General features: G+C 36.3%; 1 protein-coding gene across 1 annotated transcript; it reads right to left on the reverse strand.

The window, feature by feature from the left end:
* Positions 1-417: 417 nt before the first annotated feature.
* LOC147516907 (P-loop containing nucleoside triphosphate hydrolases superfamily protein) lies at positions 418-9,259 on the reverse strand. The gene is made up of 3 exons (XM_086589393.1): positions 8,001-9,259; positions 1,251-1,418; positions 418-1,098 (listed from the first exon to the last, which is right to left on the reverse strand). Exons 1-3 carry the CDS (start codon positions 9,141-9,143, stop codon positions 754-756), a joined length of 1,656 nt encoding a protein of 551 aa, XP_086445519.1. The 5' UTR covers positions 9,144-9,259; the 3' UTR covers positions 418-753.
* Positions 9,260-25,201: the final 15,942 nt, after the last annotated feature.

The raw sequence follows: 25,201 nt of genomic DNA on the forward strand, positions 1-25,201 counted from the left end.
CACCACTAAACCTTTGACGCACGATTACAAGCGTCCATGAAGCCATTTGCTAGAGTCTGTACTGCATCATAAACTAAAAAAACCCGTAAAATTGGTTTGAAGGAAATGTGGTTGTAACAATACCAAATTTGTGGGCAAAGCAATTTTTTTTTTTTGGCTAATCAATAAGGGAAGCCGTATTAATAATATGCAGGGTTGTCAGCGTTTGAAATGACACTATGTGAGTGAATTAGACATTCGTTCTCATACAATAAGTGTTGTCATCAAGATTTTTTTTTTCCGTGCATGATAACAAATTAACAAGGTAAATGATACAAGTTGGTTTCTTATGTTATGTTTGATGAAGTTTGCAAGTGGTGCGCTGGATTGAACAATCTTTCTGTTTTAAGATGCAGACACTAATGACTGATGTACACATTTCAAACAAACAATATTTGATTTTCAGTATTTCGCAATAACATACCAACAGTTCAACTGCTACTCTCTCTGACTAAATAAATGTAATTCTCCAAAAATTCAGACGACAATTCCAACCAAAAAAGAAACTGCTGCATTGCTGGGAAGACGGTTAGCATGAGAAGCAAACCGGCCATGTGTTGCTACCAACACATCTGATCCTTTTCTTAAAACCATCTCTCATTTGCTTTACATGCTGCAAGTTTGTTTACCACTTTAAGCTCAAATTTGGCATATGCTTTTCTCCTGTGCTTCCAACTGTAAACTCATATCACATCAGCTGTTAGGGGCAATGCATCAGAAGCTGCTTCTTTCTGCTCTATCTGTTTGTTTCTTTGGTTTTTTGCTTGGACGATTCTTGTTTGAAATTCGATCAGCACTGGAAACGACTTTCGAGACTGTAAAGCCAGCAAGTTCAAAAAATTGTGCCCTTTGAGGAATGAGCGAACTGCGTAACACAACATCCACCCCATCATACGTCCAAACACTTAAAACTGCATCTCCTTTCAGACCCACAGCAAACCAACCCAGACCAGAAGCAGCGATATCTACAGAACTCACATCCCAACTGTTCCCATTGACACGAAATTCCTTTCTCACCCATTCTCCAAGTTCCTCTGCTCGATTTTCTCCAATAGGTGGCTACATTAGGTGTATCTTCAAATTTAGTTGGATATTTAAGCAAGAAAAAAATTGAAACGTGTAATTTAAGGATGTTTGGATGCCTATATAATAGGAATACTAGAATTGTAGTCCAAAGTTCATTCATCCATCAGTGAAATTCCAAAGATTACCTGTAATTGGAGTCCAAAATGGTCTTCTAGCATTGTGCTCACATTCTCAGTTTTCCCCATGTGAAGCGGGAGATAAGGAGATGCCCATACTGTAATGTAAACTGACTCAGAAGATGCTTCTTCAACATCCAACCTCATGAGTCCACCAATGTGAACCGTATGACCTGCCTATCAATCACCAAAAAAATGTATTAAGAAAAAAAGACAGAAATCAAAAGATTACTCTAATATATACCTTTGCGACTCATACACGTATAGTTAAAAGAAAAGGGAATTTTTTGTTTTGAGGTTGCCCAGTCCACTTGAATTGAGGCTGCACATTCAATTTTGCATACCCACTTAATTAGAACTCAAATAAAAGCAGTCATAACCTACCAAATACTCAAAATAACTCCCCTGAATACCTATTAACAACTTCCTATGAAACAAAGGCACCACAACATGTTCAATAAAGTGCAAACCAATGTAGTACTAAAACAGGGGCAAACTGTGGCACAACTTTGAATTTATTTGAGGTGAGCAAGATGACCACTAGTAGTAAATCTACGACAAGTATAGTCCTTTTTTATACAATTCTATTTTTTAATATCCCCCCCCCTTCCCAGTGAAAAAGGAAAAAGGAGGTGTAGTTTAGCTTGTTTCACCAAATTTTCGTGGACAGTCGCTATTTAATGATTTTTAAATTTGGCACCAGAGGTCATCCTTGAATTTGCTGCTGCTAATAATTACTTCCGACGTAATTAGAGTATCAATCAGAAAAAGAAAATATCATTGTTGATTGTTAGTTTATCAGTTTCTGGAGATATCATGTTTCCTTCATCCAAGCAACAGAAAACTTTAATGCCTCAGATATTTTTGAAGATTTTGATAGCTTCAGGAAATTTGAAGAAGCTAACAGTAATTTTCACTAAACACTGATCAGAGTCTATCCGTCTTTTAGTAGAATACTAAAAGCATCCTACTAATAGATGATCCGAGCATGTAATTTCATCAAAATCGTGCGTGGTCAGAATAGAGGAAAAGTAAACTCACAATTATGCAATCCAGAATTTAAAAGCTAAGTGGTCAGGGGATAGGTGAGACGCAAGGTGTTAAACTTCTCCACTAATGCCTTGGGACGCCTTAGCGCCATATTGGGAACACATATGACAACAACCTGCAACTAGTTTCCCTAAAAGCCGTCTTTGCCGTCTTCACCACCGATTGGGCCGCTTAGGGGGCTTTCTTAGATAACATAGCTTAAACGTACAAGCATATAAAAATCACACAATTTGTTCAGCAAGGTTGATTAAGCATGTTGTCTCCAATATCTAAGAGTATAATCAATGTGAAGAGGCAGTGTGATTGCCTCTAAAGTTGTTGAAGGCTCCCCTTTCACAAAAGCAATCTGCAAAAATGGAGACTAATTATGGAAGTGAGATGAGAGGCATCTCCGCTTATAAAGCATCAATGACGTTTAATGAACAACATTCTTTTTTCCAAGCAATTGCATCCTTATAATACTAGGGAACTTGGCAAGAGTTGAAATAGAAAAGAAAGGAAGACAAGGGGAAGAGAGTTAAGGGCTTAGGGTTTCAAAAATGGGGAAGAAAAGGAGAAAGAGAGAGGGCAGCAAATGGTGGGGCCTCTCAAACACCTCAATCCCTCAATCACCAAAAAAAGGTAAAGGTAAAACAAAGCAACGAAGAGGGCTGTGTTTCTACAATTAAGGATTAGAAAACTCTTTATTTGAAAAAATCAAAAAAATAAGTTTTTGTAAGTGATTAGTATTAAAAGAACCTCTCTTTGTCAAGATCAGAGGGTAAACACTACCTAACTTTGGCCCTTGCCTGGCTCCGCCACAGGCAACCAATTTCAATTAGAGAAACTGAGACTGCAAAGTCACTAGAACTAAATCCATATAAAATGCTAATCTAAAGCAATATTGTTATAAAGCTAGAAAGGATTTATAAGATTCTTGGTAGTTAACTCTCTAAGCTAAAAAAAGGACCATTTAACTGCATTTTAGCAGAAACAATTTAAAATAAATAAACAAACGGAGGTAGAGTCGTAGGCTCATAAGTCTTAAACCAATGAAGGGGTCTCACTAACACCTTACTAGGCAACGGAGTCCCCCATCACTAGGCTCACCAACCAACTTGGACCTTTTTCTTATAATTCCCTACTGGATATCAAAACCATAAGGATTGTTTGGATTGCTTGGGGTTCTATGTTGGGCCCGCTCTTTTTCACCTTACGAAAATTTCGTATAAAACCACAAGAAAGACGAGTAGGTTTTGAAGCTCGAGCAGGAAAAAGAGATGTATAACTCGTCATTTGGACTTACACGTCCTACAACTTTGAAAGCTCCCCTTTCTCTATTAATAAGTGTGACCAACAAAAATTCTAAACTCCGGATAATTGGATGCATATTTTGTCCACACATCTGAGCACCACATTCTCACCAAAGTAGCAAGTAAGAGACTACACTAATCTATCTTACATTTGGGAAAAATTTGAGATTGATAGCTTCATAGCTTTCTAAAATACAAACAGATGCTCTTAAGCTCTACTTAGTCGATAAACAATAACTTATAAAACCAAACTAATACATATCAGGCCAGTTTAACAAAAAAATGAAAAAATTGGAGCTGCAAAAGGAATAACCAAAGAGAAAACTATTGGTATAGTGATTATGATAACATGTGTGTGAGTTCATTATCTGACAAATTCGTGATCCTCAACTTTATGTCAGCGTCTGGAAGGAAAACATTTTCAAAATACATACAGATGTGTAAAACAACAGTCTCAGAAAAACTATAATTTATGGGAATATAAGCCCTAGTAAACCATAAAAAACTTATTTTTTACTTTATGATTCATTTATTCAATAATTTTGTTCACACATTATCATCATGACTTATCATTTAACTTCATGAATTGAATAAGGTAACACTAAAAAAGGATGCTCGTGTGATTACAGAATTGTAGATGAAAGATGTGATCAATTCAAGTTAACCTACAAATATTAGTAATGAGGGGCAATGACTGTAAACAATATTTTAATTAGTAAAAGAAAAAGTAAAAGAAGTGTTTTTTTCTCTATCAGGGCCTATATTACGACCAGTATTAGCAGGTTATGAGATTCATGAGAAATGTCATAATCACACAAGGCCATATGACCTTCCTTCCAATTACAAAAAATATAAGAAAGAGGCAGAAATCAATAAATCACTCTAATAAATACCATAGGGACTCCTATACATGTATATGGGACTCGTAGTTAAAAGAAAAGCCATATTTTACATTTTTTGGTTGCCCAATCTTCTGGGATTGAGAACGCATATTAAATTTCCAAACCAGAAAACGATATCCACATCCTTCCGTCTAACTCAAAGTAAGGATTTCAAATAAAGAAAAAATAATTCCGGCTTATATTTGAAAAGCACTCACACAAATACTCAACTAAGACTTCCTATGACATAATGGCATCAATCAAAGATTTGAAGGTAATAGATTCTTTGAGTGTGACCATAGAAGATTCAACTTCCAACAGCATGTTCCACACATTGCATAAACCCATTATCCTTTTTGTTTTCTTTTTTCTAGGATTTGTGGGACCTCTCAGACACCTCAACGACAAAAAATGTGTGGGATAAAAAAAGAAGCAAGTTTCTACAATTGAGCGTCAGCTAACTATTTCTTTGAACAAAAAAGACAGTTTTTAGAAGTTATTGGCATTTATAGAGCCGCATCTTTTCAAAATTTGAGGGCCAACACTAGCCAAAAATGTCCTCTCCTCCCTTCACCACAGGCAAACAGATTTCAGTTAGAGAAGTTGATACTATTGAGTCTATTGAACACAATCCATGATATACAATTCCAAAGCAATATTGCTACCAAGCTAAAAAGTGTTTGATAAGACTTTTTTTTTACTATATAACTAACACAACAAAGGTCCTCTAAGTTAAAAAAGGACAACTCAACAACTTTTAAGCTTAATACACATGCACACCACGAAAAAAGGAACAAAAAGGAGAGGAAAAAATGGATTGAGACTCTTACGTCTAAACTCTAAAGTCTAAACATAACTAATGGTTTTGAACTTCCAGGTCCTAAAACTTTAAAAGAGCCCATTCCTCTCTGAATAATTGGTGGGACCAATTTGCAAAAGTATTTTTAGCTAAGGAGAATTGGATGCAAATTTCACCACATAAATGAGCATCACACTCACACAAGATTAACAAGTAAAATAGTACATTAACTTATCTCGAGGAATTTTTTTTGAGAAAGATCGGTTTCAATTATATACGGATGCTCTTAATTTATGTCTAAGCTTTTTGTGTGTTTGTAAACCCTTACTTAGTAAAGCCAAACTACTATGGCTCCGCTTGGTGGTAGTGTAAACACGAGCAAATCTGGAAACCATTCCAGTGTAAAGTTTTGTTTTGTAAAGTTAAAGAAAGTTTTGTGCAATGCGTTTGTGCTTGGTTGAGTTTAAGTTTTTGTGGGGCTAGGGTTTTGAGATTTCGATAGAGATGGAGGAAGATGATGGAGAATGAGACGGGACGGCTCGTAGAAAGTCGTGTCGCCACTTTTTTCGTGCAAAAAGTTCTTCCAAATTTAGATAGGTTTAGAAATCTTTCCGCTGGACCCCACCCTATCACTACTCAACCAAGCACCAGGAAAAATGGAAATGCCTAGAAAACTTTCTAAAACAAAGTTTTGTCATGTTTTCCGGCTAAACAAGCGGACCCTATGTATCACCATTTACTGCAAGTTTTTACTAAGATTTCAAACATCCAATGGAATAAACCAAAGTGAAAACTGTTGATAAGTGCCTGGGAGAACTTGTGTACGAGTTCATTATTTGAGCTAACTTGTGATCCTCATCTTTAGTGAAATGCATAGATAGATAAGTCTAGACTCAGTCCTCAACTATAATAAATGGGATTACCATAAAAAATAAATAAATAAATGGGATTATAATCCCTATGAAACTGAGAAAACTTACGTTTACTTCACAATTCCTTTATTCCATACTTTTATTCAGAGAATATTATCATGACTTATAATGATGACCAGGAGTAACAGAAGCATCAATATGCCTTTGACCACGGCCAAGGCCTGACAGATTTCGACAATAGCTTATGCGATTTGCATCGAGATCTGCATCATAATAAATTTCGGGAGCAAAATCTTTATGCTGAAAAGTTTGATCAACATGGGGAACTCGAATTGTGTGATTGCGTCTGCGATCTTGACTCGGGAAGGCCAAATCAGCACGAGGAAATCGACCCCGATCAGTAGGATTCAAAATCGGACCACTTCCATCAACAATAGGTCGTCCCAATCGACGAATTGGAGAAGATGGTGATTTAGTGCTTGAAGCTACAAGCGAGTCTTTATCGCTTTCAATGGAAGATGGATGTGGAGAAGTTCTCATGTAGGGTGCATGATGATGCGGCGTCGATTCGATTGAGTATTTTGGGCTGCAACAACTAACTCAACTTCATAACCAGAGTGGTGGAAATCTTGGGGGTCATCGTCCACCCATTGTCTGTCCACAACGTCAATGGTGTGTTTGGGTTGAAAGTCAGGTACGAGCTTCATCAAAATCTCTTTTATGTCGCGCAAATCAGTCGAATTTGCTTGCAATTCTTTCTCAACACGAACCAATCTTGAATTCACTGCTGGTGGTCGTCCGCATCCTCTTCGTTGAGTGGCCATGACGAGCAAACCAGGAAAAACCTAAAAATCTGATACCAATTTGATGTATCTTTGTCGCGGAAGCAAGAACAATAGATACACAATGTGTGAAAATACCCAAAACTAGGGTTTAATGAATAAAAACGAATTATCTTAATTCAATAATAATAATCAAGTCTCAAAATCTTAAGGTTTACATCTGCTTATATAGAGAACTAGTTAACAAATCCTAATCATAATAGAACTTGGGAAACTAAAATAGAAGCTAGTCTAATTCTAATTAACTAAGGATTTAAAATAGAAGTAGAATAAAAGATAAACTCTAGCTGTAGCATTATGCATGTGCTGTGCACATGATAATCTATTGCGTCCTCGCATCATATAAACTATTCACTTTCATGAAATGAAGTGAGGATCCATAGGTGATATGGAAAGAGGATTGCACATGTGATCACAGCATGTCATGTGAGAGATATGAATCATAACACCTAAAAATATTATTATCATGAGCAATGATGTATACAATATGCGAATCAGCATATTAAAAGAAGTGTTTTTGCTCTATCACGGCCTATAACCCACCAGTATTAATACCCATAGGTGATGAGTAGATTTATGTGAAATGATATGATACAAATTTGAAAATGACTGAAGATCAGGCTAGGGAGAAGTATCATAGAAGTTGCAAACAAACAATAATATTAGCAAACCAAAAAAATAAATAAAAAAAGATCATACAAGTTTGAGGCCTGCGAAGTAGAAAAATAGACGCTAAGGTTAGTATTAATAACTTAACACACAAAAGGGTTGAATGGAGAAAGAAATTTGCTCAGCATTTCAGCCTAATCGAAGCAATTTTGATATAATAACGACGATGAACTACTATCGGTAGTAACATTAATAACAGAAACGTGATTGTTTGTTTCTACTATTCTGTCATGCATTTGTCAAAATGACCAGATATGATGCATGAGCACTATTTATCGTCTTCTAGACAATTTTGTAAGCAGAACTAACAAATTCAACAAAAAACAAAATGAATTATTAACAAAACATACTGACCTTAATCCTGTATGTCCTTGATCTCAACTCCTTGCTTACATGCACCATTTTTTGCTCTTCCCTCGTCAACCTTGTTGTAATTTGGTGGGGATTCAAAAGCCCTGGGGTATCAAACAATTTCGCATTACCAGGGAGAATACCCTCAACTCTAACAATCCCCAAAGTAGTGCCTGGAACTGGAGCTTCCGTTAAGTGAGTAATCTTCCCACTGACATGCTTCCCTATCGAATTGATCAAAGTAGATTTACCCGCATTCTGAGCTCCAATAGCCCAAACATTTCCTCTTGCACCCGCCAGTTGACACACATCATCCACAAGATTCTTCAACCCCCAATCTCTCACTGAACTAACAAGATGTACACTAGTAAGCTTATTGGCACCCCCTTCTCGAGCGCGCTGCCTAACCCAATGCTCCAATCTAGTTGGTGACAACGAAGGCGGAAGAAGATCAATTTTCGTCACAACAAGCACCACTCTAGGCACATTCCCAGACTTGCCCTTTTTCCACGCGGTAGAATTCTCATCAATCGACTCGGAAACCAACTTGGCAACTTTCCTAGGAAACGACCCATCGAAATCCGATGCATCAACAACCATCAAAACAATAGACCGAGTTCCAGTACTAGAAACCAATTTTCTACCAATAGTATGATCGAAATCGAAATCCGGAAGCAAATTCTCCACAGTAGCATCTTTAACTTTCCCATAATGTCTTAAAGAATGACACCGGACACAAACCACAGGCTTAACATTACTACTACGGTTATTAGGGTAAACTATTTCCGGTCCTTCAACAAGGTCATTCAAGAAACCCCTTTTAAAAGAAGTCGATATCTCGGATTCTTCCGCAATGGGCTGTCTATTAATAGGTAGTTTATAATCTAAATCTTTCAGTGAAGGTGTAATGAAGTAACCAGGGAGTTTCGAGTCGGTTTCTTGCATGTGAACACCACAGCCAGGGCAAATATGATTATGCTTGGTTTCATCAAAGTTTCCATCTCTAAGGAACTTTGAGAGTGGCTTTGTTTCAGTAGAGAAATAATGTTTGATAAAATGAGGGGGGTTTAGGGAGTAGGAAAGAGTGGTAAAAGTGAGTGGGCAGTGAAGTAGTTTTTTGAGTTTCAACTTTCTAGATAGTAACATTTTATTTTGGTGTTTATTTCTTCTTCTTGGAGAGAGGTTACAGTAGTTTTGTTGATTGGGCTGGCGAAGAAGAAGAAGAAGATAAAATGTTTGGGCGTTTGCGAAAGGAGGAAGTAGTGCAGAGCAAAATGTCGAGATACATGATATTTTGGTAATTTGTCGGTAAGAATTATTTTAGTCACACGAACCAAACCGCTGTTTGAGATACCCTGTTAATCCTCAAAGGATTTCTAAAGGTGATTCCATCGGGCACTCATCAAATTGGATTGGTAACCCCTAAAAAAAAAAGAAATTTTACAAATTTGCCATCAAAGCTCAGGCCCAGCAACCAATTTAACCGGTATCGCCAAAACAAACCCTTCGGACCGTTTCTGTTTACACTCAAACGACGTGACCATATCGTTTGAGTGCACGTCGTTTGAGTGTACTTGGTCACATCATTTGAGTGTTAGTTTGAGTAACACTCAAACTACATGGCCAAGTCGTTTGAGTGTATACCAAAACGACGTGGTCAAACGATATGGCCAAGTCGTTTGAGTGTATACCAAAACGACGTGGTCATATCATTTGAGTATACACTCAAGCGACATAACACACTCAAACGATATGGTCACATAGTTTGAGTGTACACTCAAACGACGTGGCCACGTAGTTTATGTGTGGATTTTAGATTTGGCTAATCATTTGGTATCACATGCAAGTGGGTCGTTTATGACTTATATGGGGCGATATGGTGAAGTGGTTTGGACATAAACACCAATTACACTTTTCTTATAATTCAAATAATTAATCGATCATAAGTATAAAATAATTTATTTAAACAATTATGTGCAAAATTGAATTAGTAATGATCAACTATCAACACATTTCAATTGAATTAGAAAAATTGAAATCCAATTTAAAAAATTGGGTTAGAAACAACACAATTACACTAACACCACATGCACACTGCATTCTTTATCTGCTATGACATAGTCACCTATCTTTATAACCAAGTTAAAACATGTAATCAAACATGCTAAAATCAAAAATAATAATTTGTTTTATATCTAAACTTGTTATTATTATTATTTTTTCAATTATGAATCATAAATTAGTTTGGGGTTTTGAGTTCAGGGTTCAGGGTTTAGGGTTTAGAAATTTCGTACCAACATATTTCACTTAATTATTTGAAATAATAATTTGTTTTATATCTAAACTTGTTATTTTTTATTTTATTTTTAAAATTGTGAATAATAAACTAAGTTGGGGGTTTGGGGTTTTGGATTTAGGGTTTAGGGTTTACAAATTTCGTACCAACATATTTTACTTAATTATTCAAAATAATAATTTGTTTTATTTCTAAACTTATTATTTATTATTTTCTTTTTCAAATTTTGAATCATAAACTAGTTTGTGAGTTTAGGGTTTAGGGTTTAGGGTTTAAGGTATACAAATTTCGTACCGACATAATTTTTTTTTTAATTTTAAACATATTTAACTCAATTATCCAAATCTAAAATAATAATTTGTTTTATATCTAAACTTGTTATTTTCCATTTTTTTTTTATTAAATTGTGAATAATAAACTAGTTTGGGTGGGGGGGGGGGGGGGGTTTAGAGTTTAGGGTTTACAAACATATTTCACTTAATTATTCGAAATATATCAAAATTTCAAATATATATAGAATACTCATTACTCCTCGCTCATTTTTTCATCAAAATTTTTACTCCTTACATAGAATACTCAAGTTTCTCTACATACTCAAGTTTCTCTACATACTCAAGTTTCTCTACATACTCAAGTTTCTCTACATATTAGAATATACAAGTTTCTCTAAATGGAACATGAAGATGAAGAAAAAGCATTTGAGGTAATGTTTGAGGTGCAATAACAAATTAGAGAAGGAGAAAATAGAAGATATGTTGAAAGTGAAGAAGTGGAACAAAATGTTGAAGGTCAAGGTGAAGAATTTGAAGATGCGACTAGTCGAGCAAATGAGATGTCGAGAAATCGTCGACGACAAAGTGCAAACCTAAATAATGAGGTAACAACACTTGATTAAAATGAATACAAAATACTTGATTGATTAAATGAATGAATGGATGCAAAACACTTGAATGAATGCAAAACCCGAGCCCAAACGACATGGCTGGGTCGTTTGGGAACACTGTAGAACGACATGGCTGGGTCGTTTGGGAACACTGTAGAACGACATGACTAGGTCGTTTGGGTACACTACAGAACTACATGGCCATGTCGTTTGGGGACACTACAGAACTATATGGCCGGGTCGTTTGGACCCTTTATAAAACTACATGGCTGAGTCGTTTGGACTAAATTTAGTTAAAAATTCATTTTTTTTGTGACTTTGAAACTAAATGCAAATTGTTTGAGACTATTGTTTTATTAATTCTTCTATATGTAGAATTCTTTGCCGCTATCCGGGAACCGATCCTCTGCAAACTCGAATGATGTGGATTGTAAACCGATTTTAAGTGATACAACAGAAATTTTTACTACGGAAGAGGTATGATTGAGTAGGCATTGATTTCATTTTTTTTTAAAATTTTCTAAATGTAATTTTATTAGTGTATTAATAATAATAGTTGTTTTTTATGTGTTTAGGTCTTTCATACACGTAGCGAGGCAATCGGTTGGGCAACCGCTAGAGGAAGACAAGTTAATGTTGTTGTGGTCATTGAAAAGTCGAAATGTGCCAAGGGAAATTGAGTAGCAAGATTGAATTTGGCTTGCGAGTGCTCGGGTGTGTATCGGTCATACAAGAAGGAAGGCGAAGGGAGGGCTAATAAGAGAAGGTTGGGAACCAAAAAATCGGGATGTCCATTTAAGTTAAAAGGTGTTTTCCAACCATGTATTGTCGAATACCTTTGAAGGACATGCATTTGGTACTCGTCTGACCGTTCCAGAGTTTGAGTACTTGTTAGAGATGAGTAAGTGTGGAATAAAGCCTAAACAAATTTTGGATTCCATCAAGAATAGGTATCATGATAACATATCTAGTATATCCCAAGTCTACACTGCAAGGTAGAAAGTGAGAAAATTGGATATGAACGGTTTCACACAATTGCAGAGATTGTGTGAGTTGTTAGCAAAAGAACATTATTTTGAAGAGTTGAGACAGGATGAGAATAGTGAGGAGATAACGGGGTTGTTATGGGCCCATCCAGAAGGTGTTAAGTTGGCTCGGACTTTTCTAACAGTTTTCATGTTAGACGCTACCTACAAAACTAACAGGTATTGGTGGCCTTTCGTACAATTTGTTGGGGTGAGTTCAACGTGAAAGTCTTTCACCGTGTGTCAGGTGCTGCTTCAGTCTGAAACAATAGTCAACTATAAGTGGGCCATGCATCATTTTAGTGGCTTGCTTGGTGACATAAGCCCATCCGTGATCGTGTCTGACAGGGACTTGGCCCTGATGAGTGCCGCTGACAAAGTTTTCCCTAACGCACATAAGCATCTATGTAGATAGCATATCGCTACGTGCGTCCTTTCAAAATGTTATGATATTTTTCCAACTACATAACTTGTAGAGAAGGCCCAGTTCTCGTGGAACACTGTAGTCAAATCGAAGACAAAGGTTATTTTTCAATGTAGATGGGATGCTTTGGAAAAATATTATAGGGTTTAGTACTCCAATTTTGTTAGTTATTTGCGAGAGACTTGGTTTCCTCACAGGGATCGATTCGTATGTTGTTGGACTGACCAACACATTCACTTTGGGAGTACAACAACCAATATAGTTGAAGGGTCTTATGCTCAGGTGAATCGTGTACTAGGAAATGCAAACTATCACGATTTTTTGAGTATGTTTAGTTTAATCCACCCAATTATAGAGATCTAGATGTCCGAGATTAGAGCTACCTTCGAGAGAAGTATGATTGTAACTCAGCACCACCACCAGATTCCTTTGTTTCGTGAACTTAGAGGCCTTGTCTCACGCAAGTGTTTGGATTTGCTATTTAAAGAAATAGATACTTGCGTAAAGCATGTTAAAGATGGAGAGATCAAGTGTTGGTGTTATTTGTGCATGAGCCATGGACTGCCATATGCTCATAAATTAATTGAGTTTGAAGAGCAAGAGCGGTCCATCCCTTTGACTGCTATCGACCCCTTTTGGAAAACATTGTCTGCTTCTCCCAATGTGTCAGTGGGTGTTGGTCCCGATGTTACACCTTCGATGGACTTGTTCATGAATAGGTTTGCAATGGTTTCTGAAAAAGAGCAAAGGGTTATGATTAGGAAGCTTATGGAGATTGCCGTACCAGAAAGTACATGGCTAGTACCGCCTCGTGAGGAAGCAAAAACCAAAGGTCGGCCGAAAGGTAGCTATAGCAGAAAGCTTCCAACTGAGGATGAGAACTCTTCAAAGCGAGATCCATCTCATTTTGAACATTCTCAACGTGATCATGAGGAGTGGGTCTCGTCACAACCAAATACTACGCCAACCCAAAACACCCACACCACACCAAGAAAGAAGCCTTCTCCAAAAATACCAACCCAAAACACCCACACCACACCAACAAATAAGTTTTCTCCAAAAACACCAAAAGCAACCACACCAAGAAATAAACCTTCTCCAAAAACACCAAAAACAACCACACCATGAAATAAGCCTTCTCCAAAAACAGCCACACCACGAAATGTGAGAGATGGGTTAGACTTTGGAAAGACGAGGGGTCCTAAGGATTACGGGTTGGATATTCCTGAAGAAATGCATAAATACATTGTTAGAGTCCATGACCCTGTTGGCGATGGCAACTGCGGTTATAGAGCTTTCTGCATTGTATTAGAAAGAAGTCAAGAAGATTGGCCGCAGATGAGAAAGGACTTGTACCAAGAGCTTATTGATAACCTCTTCATTTATTGTACTTTGTACAGTCAAAGTAAGGTTATTTATGCAATAAAGGAAATCCTACATGAAGAAGGTTACGCACCCTTAAATAAGTGGATGAGCATGCCCTTTGCTGGATACCTATTTGCTTCAAGATTTAATGTTGCTCTTGTATTTAGGAGCTCATCAGTGCTTTCTTATCATACCGCTGAGAACCCAAGCAAATCCTGAAAGAGTGACCCAAGTGTTGGGTAGCGCACATGTTGGTGGAAATCATTTTGTCAATGTTGAACTTGTTGAAGATTGTTTGGTTCCTCCAGTAATACGCTAATGGCTTAGAGCTCGATATGATATTGCTGAAAGTTGGAATTTGGCCTTGACAGCAAGGCAATTGCAATTTATGGCATTGAACATTCCCAATTTAATATAGGAAAACGAGCCCGTTGAAGACCCAATAATACATATTATCGACTAAGTTGTTTGTATGTTGTCGATATGATATTTTGATGTAATTTGGAACAAGTGTAATTTGATTTGATTTTTATGTTATTTGTTATGTTAGGGCTTTTATTTGATTTGATTTGGAAATCAAGTGATCGACTAAGTTGATTCGGATTACAATCGAGTGATTTGAAAATCGAGCGATCGACTAAGTGATATTTTGATGTAATTTGGAATAAGTGTAATTTGATTTGATTTTTATGTTATTTAGAAATAATGTTAGGGCTTTTATTTGATTTGATTTGGAAATCGAGGGATCGACTAAGTTGATTCGGACGGCAATCGAGTGATTTGGAAATCAAGTGATCGACTAGTTGATTCGGACGACAGTCGAGTGATTTGAAATTAATGACCGAAACTATATGGTCAAGTCGTTTGGCTTTTATACCAAACAACCCAGCCACATCGTTTGGGCTTAAAGGAAAACGACATGGTCAAGTCGTTTGGCCTTTATACCAAACGATGTGGCTGGGTCGTTTGGGCTTAAAGGCAAACGATCTGCCGAAGTTGTTTGGCCTTTATACCAAACGACATGGCTGGGTCATTTGGGCTTAAAGGAAAACGATTTGCCGAAGTCGTTTGGTATAAAATGAAAACGATCTGACGAGGTCGTTTGGCCTTTATACCAAACAACATGGCTGGGTCATTTGGACAAATTTTTTTTGAAAGTTCATTTTGTTTTTACAACACTTTCATATTCATCAAATTCCACTCAATTCCATTCAAACATCAAACATCCATTCATCAAATTCCATTCAAACATCAAACATCATTCATCAATTCAAACATCCAACATTCATTCAAACATCATATCCATCCATTCGAAGTTAACAAAGTTATAAACCCTAAACTGAAACAAATTACATCCATCAAACTAAAACTGAAACAAAGTTAACAAAGTTTCAAATAATCCATCCATCAAACAAATTACAAAGTTACAAACCCTAAACTGAAACAAATCATGAACTATAACGCCCACTAATGTACTTGCACCTAGTCAAGTTGTACGCTCGTTCGAAGGAGGACCTTGCTTCCTCTGGCATATCATTCCCAGCCAATTGTAGACCTCTCTTTAGCAAACGACTGGTTTCATCGATGACGTCGTTCTGTCGAAAAAAGGAAAATCAAGATAAGTTACCAATCGAATGCAAAAAATCACAGTTATAGAAACTCAATTAAAAATCACAATACTTACAATCGGTGAACAGTTAGGCAATATCTCCAGGGAGGGATGAATAGGAAGACGCTCAGGGTTCACCAAAACAGCATGAGAATTCCTCGCATACCAAGTCATGTAGTTTTGATGACACTCCCATGGATAAGACGAGATAGGTCCTCGATTGCAGGGTTGGATCACGTGATTCTGCCATGACTCCCAGTAAAGTGGCCCAATATTGATCCAGTTCACCTCATACCCGTGTCTTGCCACAGTTCTTGTTCTCTAATTTGGTATTGGAGGATCTACAGGTACAAGCTGCACGTAACCCAACTGATGCACCACCATTGCGACAGTGTAAAGCTCGACAATGTTGAAAAAACATAGCAATCCTTCAAAAAATGCAATGTCATCGATCGGGTTTGTATCTTTGACATTTTTGTAGGGATGCCAAACAACCTGAAACAAAATCAAATGTGTCATTAATAACTCCAATGATCAATTACTAAAAAAAAAATATAAACAAACTTAAATACTTAAACTTAAACTTAAATACTTACATACATTGAACTTAATACTTACATTGAAATAATTCAAATCATCAATTATCGCTCGATAATACTGCAATGCATGCGTTGTATCGTAATAGTGTGGAGCGACTGGGGTGTGTCTATGAGCACGCGGCTGAGACGAGGTATAGTTGAAGTTTGGGACTGCTATGAATACCGGAAAATACTCATAGATCCACTCCTAGATATACATAAATAGTTAACATATTGATAGAGTAATAAAATTAATATTAAAAAAAATAAACTAAAAAATACTCAAATTTTACCTATAGAAGAGTCATATAGCCTGTAATCCCTTTCACTTCCGCACATGTGGTAGCCCCAAGACCTCTATACAAAAACGCCAAAATTGCTGCACCCCATGCATACTCTCCTATCTCACTGAATTTCAACAACGGCCTCAAATAACTCTTTTGAACAACAATGAAATTTAACAACAACAAATTGAATAGCAACGAAATGCAACAAATAAACACCAAGCTCAACGAAATTCAACAAATAAACAGATACAAAAATCAAAAGGGACAAAGCAAGCAAAAGTTCTTACCTTTAAATTGGAAATGAATGCAAGATATTGAATTATATTTTTTGTTTCAATGGCGAAATTTCAAGCTTTCACCGCTCTCCCAACTTTCAATTTTGCTAAAGCTTGAATGTGGTGATTGGTTTGTCCAAACAGGAATTGAAACGGTGAGAAACTTGAATTGTTGGGAGTTTCAATTTAGAGGTGAGAAACTCGAACGGTGAGAAACTCGAATCTAGTTTTCAATGGCAACTTTCAATTAGGGGTTTTTTAACGGTGAGAAACTCGAATTGTTGGAGATTTGCGGTAATTCAATCGGGCACTTGAAGGTTTGCACTAGAATTGAAATTCGAATTTGGGGTTTTTTCGTTAGGGTTTCGAAGGGTTTGCACGAGGGAGATGACCGGTTAGGGTAGGTTTTCCTGGTTTCGCAATTTGGTGGGGGGGGTGTATTGGGCTTTTGTTTGGGCTTTGTTGTTTGGGCTTGGGCTGGAAGCTGCCCGATCTAATTTTAGTGGCGCCCAATACAAGACCCATTCTAAACTTGGGAAAAAGACAATTCCAAAATAATGAACCAAAAAATCCACTCTCATTTCAAAAACATTCTCAATGACAATAGTTGACTTCTGTCCGAAAAAGACAATAGTATCCTGGTATGCGCAAGTGTCTTACTTTAGGTATGCACAGACGTCAGTGCATACCAAGCATTACAAAGAAAATGGTATGCACAAGTGTTAGTCACCTCTTGGTATGCAAAATATGCACATACGTCAGTGCATACCAAACATAGAAAAAGGTAAAATTAGGAGGAGTAAAAAAAAAATGTCAAGTCTGTCCTTATTAATAATTAAAACGTGAAATCTGGGTTTTCTAGTAGTTATAAGCCAAAAAAATGTTCTTATCAATGGTTTCAAAACCCAACTGTCCTAGACTATGATTAAAATTGGAAATTGGGACTTTTGGCTTATTTCTTGTTCTAGATTATGGGAATCAGTTTCTTATTTCTAATCCAAAACTGAGAAAAATAAAATAAAATGAAATGAAATAAACTAAAAGTTTGAGTATGTTAGAGGATTATATACGACAACCAAACACAAAAATTTAAGTAGGTATTGAATTCCGATGATTTATAAATGTTTGTCAAACACACATTTTGTAAGTTGGAATCGAATTCTATTATAGTGGATTCCATTCCAATGGTTTTCAACTCCATTCTATTCTTGATTAGTTTCCAGTTTCAGTTGCCAGATGTTATCAAGTACAAGGTCCTTAGGTAATCTTTGGTGATTGGTACAACAATGTATAACAGTCCTTGGGCAATCTTTGGTACAACAACTGTTATCGGCAATTGGTACAATAGCACAAGGTCCTTGGGCAATCTTTGGTACAACAACTGTTATCGGCAATTGGTACAACAACTAGTACAAGGTCTTTGGGTAATTTTTGGTGATTTTAATCAAGTGCTTTGCCAGGAAGATAAGGTGGGGGGAATGCCTGTTACACCAACAAAAGTGGTTCCTCTCATAAACATGTTAGATAGTTGCAATCTAATGCACTATGGACCCTGCCGAAAATGCTTCAGTTGGACGAATAAGAGAGATATCCTAGCTCGAGTTGCTCAAATAATTGATCATTTATTTTGTAATGTCGAATAACGATATTTATTTCCAAACTCCCAGCTTAGCTATGTATTTTCTCAAAAATCAGTTAATAAAGTCTTGATTTTCACTAGTAATATTAATCCACCTGCTCACAAATTTCACCAATTCAGATTTGAACAACAATGCCCCTTTGCAAAAAAGCTAGAATCAAAACTTTAAAGGCTCTAGTTCTTTTCAACTTTCACAGAGACTAACACTTTGCAAAAGGAATTTCATTAGGTGGAAAACTACTGTCTTTGGAAATTCAGAAAAGAAAATCACAGAAATTGAAGAGATACTTGCTGATATCCACCAACTCCCACCTTCTGCCAGAACTAGAGCAATTGATCAAAAAGAAAAAGCCTTATCAAAGCTCTTTGCAAACCTAGTACTACGTGAAGAAAGTCATTAGGCACAAAGAGCAAATACTACCTGGCACCAAGAAGGCGATGACAATACCAAATTTTTTCACATGTTTGTCATCATCAACAGACAAGCCAAAGGTATCACTATAATCAAAGACGCGTGATGAGTAATAATGTCTTAGAATGCTTGAACAGTGATTTAGAGATGCGTGAACAGTAGATATATGATGGAAAAATAGTAAATATAATACTCTCAATATCGTAGAAATAATGAGGAGTAGTCGTGTTCGTACCACTCCAGTCGTACACTACTTGAATGCAAGTTTAGATTAGAAATATGTTTTACTAGTGAGAGTCAAAACAGTAGATTTGAGGGTGAAAACAATGAATTAAAATGGCAAGAGAAGAAATTAGAAGGGGTTTAATCAACCATGCGATTCGATTAACTATTAGTTAGTATCGAATCGCTTGTTTTAATCTCTAGTGAACACCAAGTCCTCTCAGATCAAGGTTTCACTAGCATGAGAGTTTAGCTCCACCACAAATCTCTTTGGTGGTGGCTCTAAACTCTAGTTCTCCATTATGAACTCTATCTCTAGACACTCATAACGAAGAACTTGACGTTCTTGATGCAAAACAATAATACTAATAGCTACTCATCCTCACATGGCTTCATAAACCTCTTTTAATGGAGGTTTAGCCTTATGTCATAAGAATCATTACACTAAATCAATAATAAGGAGACATAATTAAAAATACAATTGAATTGAAATTAACTAAAGCTTTTTATTGATGGGAATTATTGGTGGCTACAAACTAAATTATTCTAAACCTAAAGAAAGTAAAACTAATTAAAACTAAACTAAACTAATTATTAACTAAGGAGGGGAAGGAGAGAAAGTGTTTAGCCTTAACCCTCTTTATATAGGAGAGGGTTAGGGTTACATTTTTGTGCATGAGTAAAAAAGGGGGACTTTGGGCCTCTAATGTGAGCCTAAAGTCCATTAGGTTAAGTCTAAAGAGGCCACAGCTGCTGGAAATTACTCCCATGCCATTTTCATCCACTTTTACAGCTTTGATTGGGGCAAGGCTAGGTCTATTGGAAATTTGGTTATGAGCCGATTATTTTGACATAAAGTAGGCCCAATGCCTAGGCCTAAGTCCAAAGATACGGTCTGTTGAAGTTCTGTTGACTTTTCTGTTCTTTTTCTACCCGAATTGGCTTTGACTTCCCAGCTTTGACTGTGCTTGAAAAAGGATTTTCTTCATGAATCTTGGGCTTTAAACGTAGAACTTCCTTAGCAATCATCTTGACTCGTTTTCCACGCAAAAATAGTGCTTTTAGTCACCTAATCAACTTTAAGTCCTAAAATGCACAAAAACACGTAAACAGTAATAACTCTCATTTATTACAAACATAATTGGCCTAAGTATTAGACTACTATTAAGGGGTTTAAACTACACTTTTGGGTGCTTATCAATGCGTTGTGGAACATTTCCAAAGAAATTTTGAAAGCTCTGATGATGATTCGACAAGCCCAATCTTCAACTCCTGTACACCAAGAGTTACTGCACTGGACAACATTAGCATGAACAAAATACCCAAGGAGGAAGAAATCAGAGTAGCAGCTTTCCAGATTGGACCAAACAAATCCGCAGGGCCTGATGGATTTACAGGAAAGTTCTTTCATACCTACTGGGATACTGTTGGCGGAGACATCACAAACTTCATTCAACAATTCTACATTAATGCCCATTTCACAAAACCTCTTAACCACACAAACATCGTCCTAATCCCAAAAACAAAAAAACCTGATCATCCTTCTCATTTTTGCCCAATCAAACTTTGTAATGTGGCCTATAAAATATTGTCCAAAGTTATAGTGAATCGTTTATGACCACTACTGAATAAGACTATCAAACCATTCCAAAGCACTTTCATTCCATCTCAATGCATCCATGACAACATTCTTATTGCCAACGAACTATTTCACCACATCAATACTAGAAACAAAAAAGCCAAACAAAAATGGGGAGCAAAAATCGACTTATCTAAAACATATGATCGTATTAGCTGGAATTTTATGAGGAAAGCACTTTCTTCTTTTGGTTTCAATGAGCACTGGTGCAACATGGTGATGTTTTGTGTGCAGTCTGTCTCCTACTATGTTATAGTCAATGGTAAACCATGCGGCTACTTCAACCCAAAAAGAGGTATACGTCAAGGTGATCCGCTTTCACCGTACCTCTTCATTCTAGGAATGGAGGTCCTATCCACTCATCTCATATATACCCAATGATAACTAAGATTTAATAGATGTAAAAACAATGTTTCTACAGTACTAAACTTAAGCTAATCAATCAATAATAATACTCTCAAATATCATAGGGTAAGGGGAGTAATCGTGTTCGATCAACTCTTGTTTGCACATACTTAAATGCAAATCTAGACTAAATAAACTAATTCACTAATGAGAGTAATATAGTATGATATGAAAACAGTGAATTAAAGACATAAAACAGTGATTTAAATTAATGAGAGAGGTAATAGAGATGGGTAATCTACCACGCAATTCGATTGACTATTAGTTTAGCTGTCGAATTGCTTGTTTGATCCCTAGTGAATACAAAATTATCTTTAATCAAGGTTTCACTAGCATGAGAGATTAGCACCCCTACAAATCTCTTTGATGTGGTTTCTAATCTCTAGTTCACTGATAAGACTAATTTTTTAGACGTAAAAATAGTAGATGAAGAGATGGAAAATAGTAGATAATATGGGGGAAAAATAGTAAATTGATACTCTCTAACTCATGATAATTAGAGGAGTAGTCGTGTTCGCCACACTAGTTGTACGTTAGCTATTTGATTGCATGTTTAGATTGTTAAACTGATTTACTATGAGAGAGTAATAATATCAAAACAGTATAATAATATGCTAAACAATGATTTATAAGATGATAAAAGAGATTAGAGAAGGGTAATCCACCACACGATTCGATTGGCTATTAGGTTAGTCATCGAATCAAATTCCTTGATCCATAGTGAATACCAAGTCATCTCGGATCAAGGCTTCACTACCATGAGAGTTTAGCTCTACCACAAATCTCTTTGATGGTGGCTCTTAACTCTAGTTCTCCGTTATGAGCTCTATCTCTAGACAATCATAACGAAGAACTTGAAGTTCTTATACAAAACAATAACTAAACTACTAACAAATCATCCTCACGTGGCTTCATTAACCCCCTTTAATGGAGGTTTTAACTTTGTGTCATTGGATTAATTAAACTAAAACAATAATAGGAAGACATTAATAAGAAAGTACTTGAATTAAATTGAGGTTTGGAGGCTACAATTATAAAACCCTAATTATTTAACTAAACCTAAACTAAACTAAAGAAAAGAGAGAGAGAGAGAGAGAGAGAGAGAGAGAGAGAGAGAGAGAGAGAGAGATCTAATTAAAACTAAACTATACTAATAAGAGAATAATCAAATTTTGTTTAGCCTTAAACCTCTTTATATAGGAGAGAGTTAGGGTTATATTTTCGTGCATGGGCAAAAAAGGTGGACTTTGGGCCTTTAATGTGAGCCCAAAGTCAATTAGGTTAAGTCTAAAGAGGCCACAGCTGTTGGAAATTATTTCAGTACCATTTTCATCTATGTTTACAACTCTGATTGGTGAAAAACTGAATCCATTGGAAAGCTTATTCCAAGCCGGTCGTTTTGACATGTAGTAGGCCCAATTCCAAGGTCCGAGTCCAAAAATACACCCATTTGAAGTTCTGTTGACTTTTCTGTTCTTTTTCTACCCAAATTGACTTTGACTTTCCAGCTTTGACTGGGCTTGAAAAAACTTTTTCTTCTTTATTCTTGGGCTTTAAATATAGAACTCTTCTAGCAATCATTTTGACTCATTTTCTATGCAAAATAGCGTCGTCTTTAAGCACATAAACTGCTTCAAGACCTAAAATACACAAAAACACGTAAACAATACTAATTCTTATTTATTATAAACATAATTGGCCTAAATGTAATATTATTAAGGGGTTTAAACTACACTTTTTGGTGCTTATCATTTACCGTTATGAGTTCTATCTCTAGAAACTCACAACGAAGAGCTTGAAATGCTAATTGCAAAACAATAACTATTCTAATTAGATATCATCCTCACGTGGCTTCATTAACCCCCTATAATATAGGTTTTAGCCTTGTGTCATCGGATTAATTAAACTAAAACAATAATAATAAGACATAATGTAAGAAGAGAATTGAAACTAACTAAGCTTTTTATTGAAGGTTTAATGGTGGGGTACACTACTAAACTACTTAACTAAAACTATACTAAATTATTCTAAAGTAGGTTACGATATATTTTTGAGAGGCTAGCCCTAATCCTCTTTATATAGGAGTGGATTAGGTTACATTTTCGTGCAGAGACCTGGAAGGAGGATTTTGGGCCTCGAATATGAGCCCAAAGTCGATTAGGTCAAGTTTAAAAGGGCCAATTCTGCTAGAAAATAGTTTAGTGCCCTTTTTGTCCACTTTTACAGCTCTGATTGGGGAAAGGCTGGATCCATTGGAAAGATTATTCTAAGCCGGTCGTTTTGACATGAAGTAGGCTTAATTCTGAGGTTCGCGTCCAAATATACTTCCTTTTGAAGTTCTGATGGCTTTTTGTCCTTTTTTCTACCCGAATTTACTTTGACGTCCCATCTTTGACTGGGCTTGAAAATGTTTTTTCTTCTTGATTCTTGGATTTTAAACATAGAACTCTTATAGCAATCATCTTGACTCGTTTTCCATGCAAAATGACGTCTTTAAGCACATAAACAACTTTAAGACCTGAAATACACAAAAACACGTAAACAATACTAACTCTTATTTATTATAAACATAATTGGCCTAATTGTAATACTATTAAGGGTTTAAAACTATAGCTTTGGGTGCTTATCACACCACCCCCAAACATCATTTTGTTTGTCCTCAAGCAAAGATGAGAAATAAAAACAGATAAATGGCAAAAAATGTGGTATTAACTAATCTCATTTCGCGGAGTGCGATTGCATTGACCATATGCAATAAGGCCTTAAACCACTAGACATTCCCTAGTGGACGAGTTATAGTCTCATTAGAGTTTTCTAGAGAAGATACTCACAAACTTCATTTATACTACAACGACTAAATAATAAAAGTAATTGTCCCCTAATTTATCTCAGATATCTATACATCTCACTAGCAGTTAAACAAGGATCATCAATCTAACTCCTAAATTAATACATGCATAATAATCAAACCATCTTAAGAAAAACAACTATATAATGAACTATATTATGAAATGCAATGGCAGGTCTTTTTCTAAAACTTTTGAAATAGCGTCCTTAAGTAGGTTCTCACAAGGAATGTGTCAAGACACACAACACTATGATTTTTCCACTCAAGTTTGCTAACTCCAGTGTGCAGTGGGCACACGTTTTCTCACAATCTCAATAACAATCCAAGGAAGCCGAGGTCGATCAAACACATCTACCACTTATTATCACACCAACCTATTTCTAATTGAGCTAGAGGTCTTTATTAGGTGATACGGGGCATAGGTGTTGGTTAAAGAAGGAAGGGATAATAGGTGATATGGGGAGTATATGTTGGTTAAATGGATATTAAAAAAGACAAGTCTGAGATAATAGGATCTTCAAAATATGTAACTAGAGAAAACTTTGTTCTTACTTTGCTTCTACACTTTGTTTCCATCCTTAGCCCTTTTGTTTTGGCTTTTGACTCCTTTGATTCTGTTTTTGGAGTTCTAACTTTTTATTTTATTTCTATGTTTTTTTTATTTTCTTTGGATGGAAACTTTATTTTCTTTTTCTTATTTTTCTTTTGAAGCAACTAACTAATTTTGGTTTCCCACAGGTCTTTCTCTTCTCTTTTCTTCACTCATCCTATTTTTCAGACTTATCCAGATAGATAGGCTGATTTTAATTTTAATTTTGTTTTATTGGGTAAATGATTTGTGGTTTGTGAAAAGGCTAATGAAAGGCTCAGTGGGGTGACTAGCGGAAAATATACTTAGGTCTAGGGGTGTGCACGGGTCAGTTCGGGTCAGGTTTGGTCTTAAACCGACCACCGAACCTACCCTATTGGTTTATACAATATTGTAACCGAACCGAACTGACCCTATAGACTCAACCAACCCGACCAGATTCTGTCCTAACCGATACCCGACCAAAACAGACTGTTATTCGATTTAACCGATTATAACTGACCCAACCCCAAATTCTTATAACCTCTCTGTGACCAAATTCCGATTATAACAGAAGTTACTGAACTAAAAAAAGGGATATATTTCCTAGGCTCGCGACAACCTCTCTGTGACAGTCCAATCCAAGGAACCCGACCAAAAAGTGGTCATGCCCAAACCTCTCTGTGACAGTCCAGTCCTAGAATAGATATAATCATCTGAATCTCAAAT

The sequence above is a fragment of the Coptis chinensis genome, chromosome 2 (assembly GCF_015680905.1).
Source record: "Coptis chinensis isolate HL-2020 chromosome 2, ASM1568090v1, whole genome shotgun sequence".
Classification (NCBI taxonomy): Eukaryota; Viridiplantae; Streptophyta; class Magnoliopsida; order Ranunculales; family Ranunculaceae; genus Coptis; species Coptis chinensis.

What these genes read in the sequence shown, in the direction of transcription:
- LOC147516907 (XM_086589393.1), bottom strand. Translation starts at nt 9,143, where the DNA reads ATGTTACTATCTAGAAAGTTGAAACTCAAAAAACTACTTCACTGCCCA. An exon ending in CAAGGACATACAGGATTAAG is followed by an intron (nt 1,419 to 8,000) that starts GTCAGTATGTTT and finishes GGTGATTGATAG; the next exon opens with GCAGGTCATACGGTTCACAT. An exon ending in ATTTTGGACTCCAATTACAG is followed by an intron (nt 1,099 to 1,250) that starts GTAATCTTTGGA and finishes CACCTAATGTAG; the next exon opens with CCACCTATTGGAGAAAATCG.